Source organism: Penaeus vannamei, chromosome 34 (assembly GCF_042767895.1).
Source record: "Penaeus vannamei isolate JL-2024 chromosome 34, ASM4276789v1, whole genome shotgun sequence".
Taxonomy (NCBI): Eukaryota; Metazoa; Arthropoda; class Malacostraca; order Decapoda; family Penaeidae; genus Penaeus; species Penaeus vannamei.
In genome coordinates this window covers 4,498,933-4,502,614 of record NC_091582.1, presented here as the reverse complement: position 1 = coordinate 4,502,614, position 3,682 = coordinate 4,498,933, and the positions used below count along the sequence as shown (strand labels likewise).

The 3,682-nt window shown below is 48.6% G+C and overlaps 1 protein-coding gene across 1 annotated transcript in view; it reads left to right on the top strand.

Annotated features, from left to right (window-relative positions):
• Positions 1–1,598: 1,598 nt before the first annotated feature.
• LOC138868045 (clumping factor A-like) overlaps positions 1,599–3,682 on the top strand; it is a 45,000-nt gene continuing 42,916 nt past the window's right edge. Inside the window, exon 1 of the mRNA XM_070145483.1 lies at positions 1,599–1,689. Within this exon, the coding sequence (XP_070001584.1) occupies positions 1,599–1,689 (91 nt within the window). The remainder of the gene's footprint in view (positions 1,690–3,682) is intronic.

The window sequence follows — 3,682 nt, the reverse complement described above, 5'->3', positions numbered from 1 at the left end:
GGAGAGAGAGAGAGAGAGAGAGAGAGTGAGAGAGAGAGAGAGAGAGAGAGAGAGAGAGAGAGAGAGAGAGAGAAGAGAGAGAGACAGACAGAGAAAGACAGAAAGAAAGAAAGAAAGAACGAGAGAGAAAGAGAAAGAGAGAGAAAGACAGAGAGAAAGAGAAAGAGAGAGAGAAAGAGAAAGAAAAAGAGAGAAAGAGAGAGAAAGAGAGAGAGACCTATATATCCATTCATTTAAATCTACAAGCATACGTCCGTGCTTGTGTGCGGGCACATGCATGTGCATGTCAACCTCCGCGTACCTACACGTGTGTGCTTTCGTGCGCGCATTATAAAAAAATAATAATAATAAAATAAAAATAAAAATAAAATAAATAGAATAAAAAAATAAAATAAAAATAAAAATAAAATAAAAAATAAAATACAAATAAAAATAAAATAAATAAAATAAAAATAAAAATAAAATAAATAAAAGAAAATAATAAATAAAAAAAAAGTATTAAAATGACACATGCCAATTTCCCAATCCTGTCGGGGTCTCTCGCCGCCCGAAATATATCTAATTACGGAGTTCCGGCGCGGGCGGCGAGGGGAAAGAGGGGACACGGGGAGGGGAGGGAGACGGGGAGGAGGAGGGAGAGGAGGAGGAGAGGGAGGGGGACACAGGGAGGGGGAAAGAGGGGACACGGGGAGGAGGAGGAGGAGGGAGAGGAGGAGGAGAGTTGGAAGAGGGGAGAGGAGGAGGGAGCGGGAGGGGAGACAGGGAAGAGGAGACAGGGAGGAGAAGGGAGAGGGAGGAGGGGGAGACAAGGAAGAGGGGGAGACAGGGAAGAGGGGGAGAGGGAGGGAGGGCAAAAGGAAGGGGGAGACAGAGGAGGAGGAGGAGGAGGAGGAGGAAGGGAGACGGGGAGGAGAGGAGGTGGAGAGGGGAGGGAGGAGGGGAGACAGGGAAAAAGGGGAGAATAGGAAGAAGGGGAGACGGGGAGGAGGAGGAGGATCAGAGGCGTCGAGATGAAATACAAATGATAAACGAGGGAGAGAGGAATAGGGAAACAAGAGGGGGAGGAGGAGGAGGGAGAGGGAGAGGGAGAGGGGATGATACGGTATCTCTTCTGTTCTCTCTGGTCTTGGGGGAGGGGGGGTGTTCGTGTGTCTCGCTTCGTTCCCTTTTCTTTTTCTGTCTTTTTATTTTTCTTCTTTCTTCTCTCTCTATATATATCTATTTCACGAATAAGCATAAAATACACTCATACTTCGAGAATAAACGAAGGGATGCATCTCCCTCCAAAACCTCATTCCCTCCCCCCTTCTCTCTCCCTCCCCTTTCCCTCCCCTCCCCCCAACTTCCCCTTCGTCCGCCCGACCCTCCCTCCCTCTCTTGGCCCCCCCTCCTCCACACCCCACCCCACCCCCAAATGCCCAGAAGCTGCAAGCAGGCCCAAGACAAAAACCCTTCCCCTCTCCCTCCAACCCCTCCACCCCTACCCTGAATACCCCCAAAACCCTCAAAAACGTGACGCCACCTGATACGATACCCCCCTTTCCCCCACTCCCCCTTTCCCCCACCCCACCCCCCACCCCCTCCTCGCACGGGTAATTATGCCTCCCAGAAATATCAAGTTCATTTCCCCCGGTGCTTACGCCTGCCTCTTCAGACCCCCATTATTGAGGGTAAAGTTATCATCTAAGGGTAAAGGGGAGGAGGAGAGTGACGTCAGAGGCAGTGGGTGGCTGGGGGAGGGGGTGAGAGGGCGGGGGTGCGAAGGGGGTGGCGAGGGGTGGAGGGAGGGAGAGAGGCAGGGGAGTGAGGAGAGAGGGCGGGGCGGGCGAGGGTGGAGGAGTGAGAGAGAGGGCGAGGGGGGAGGGCGAGTTTGAGAGGAAGAGGGCAGGAGGGCAGGGGGGCGAGGGGGAGGGAGAGAGGGCGGGGGGGGGGGCGAAGGGGAGGGAGAGGGTGATGATGCCATGACATTTTTTTTTCTTTACCAATGATGAAAAATAAGATGATAATTATGATGATGATGATGATGGTAATGCATCCATAATTAGTCGGATAAGAATACTGCGATCAGTTAATAAGATAATTATGATGATGATGGCAATACATCCTTCATTAGGCGAATACGAATGATGCGATCAGTTAATAAGATGATAATTATGATGACGATGATGGTAATGCATCCTTAATTAGGCGGATGGGAATGCTGCGATCGGTTACATTAAAGTAATGAAAATACATTACTCTAGGCACCAGTAGCTACAGTAATAATGACGGTAGTTCTGCTACTGCTTCTAAAAAACAACATACAGATGATGATGATGATGATGATGATGATTCTAAAAAACAACAGCATACAGATGATGATGATGATGATGATACAACTACATAAACTACTGATATGGTAGAAGTAGTAGTAATAACAGTAGAAAATATTAATCATTATAATAGCAATCAACAAAAATAATAATTATAATACTAGCAATAGCAACAATAAAAATAATAATCATAATAAATGCAATAACAACAATAACAACAACAATAATAATAATAATAATAATACTTATGACAAAGATAATGATAATGACAAAAACAACAATAATAACAAAAAATATAATCATTCTAAGAGTACTACTAACAATAACAACCATAGCAATACATAGTAATAATAATAATAATCCGTACATACATACAAAGCCTACATACACCCATGAACAAACAAGAAACAAAAACAAATGAACCTAAACTAAACACAAGACACAAAGCGCCATACAAAAAAGAAAGAAAGAAAGAAAGAAAGAAAGAAAGAAAAAAAAAAAATGAAGACACGCCCCCCTCCGCCTAACATAAACAAACCGACACGACCAACATGATCTCTATAACAAAAGCAATCTACGAACTTTACAAATTTATTCATATGTATCTGCCCTCGACGGCCCTCCCTCATTTCTCCCTCCCCCTCCCTCTCCCCCTCCTCCTCCACCTACCCCCCTTCCTTTTCCTTTTTTTCTACCTCCCTCCCTCCCCTTTCTACCCTAAATTCTACCCCTCCCTCCTCCGCTTTTCCTCCCTTTCCCTCCCCCCGTCCCCGTCCCTCCCTCAACTCTACCCACCATCCTCACCCTTTCCCCTCCCTCCCTTTCTTTCCTCGTCTATCCCTCCCCTCCCTCTCTCCACTCAAATCCCTCCCCTCCTTCCCTCCGTCCCTCCCCTCCCTTTTCCTCGTCTACCCCTCCCTCCCTCCCTCCACTCAAACCCTCCCTCCCTTCCCCTCCTCCCTTTTCTCTCGTCTATGCTCTCCCTCCACCTCCACTCAAACCCCTCCCTCCCTCCCTCCCTCCTCCCTCCTCAGCCCTCCCCTCCCTCCACTCCACCTCCCCTCCCTCCCTCCTCCCCTCCCTCCTCAAACCCCTCCCCTCCCTCCCTCCCTTCCCTCCCTTCCCTTTTCTTGTCCCTCCCTCCTCCTACTCCCTCCCTGCCCCTCCCTCCCTTTTCCTCGTCCTACCCTCCCTCCCTCCCACTCAAACCCCTCCCCTCCCTCCCTCCCTCCTCCTCCTCCCTCCCTCCCTCCCTCCCTCCCTCCCTCCCCTCTCCCTCCCTCCCTGCCCCTCCCTGAACAGGACGTCTGACAAGGGATCCAAGAAGCTGTTCCCTCAAGCCTTGCACTTTAATTAAACATAAACATACA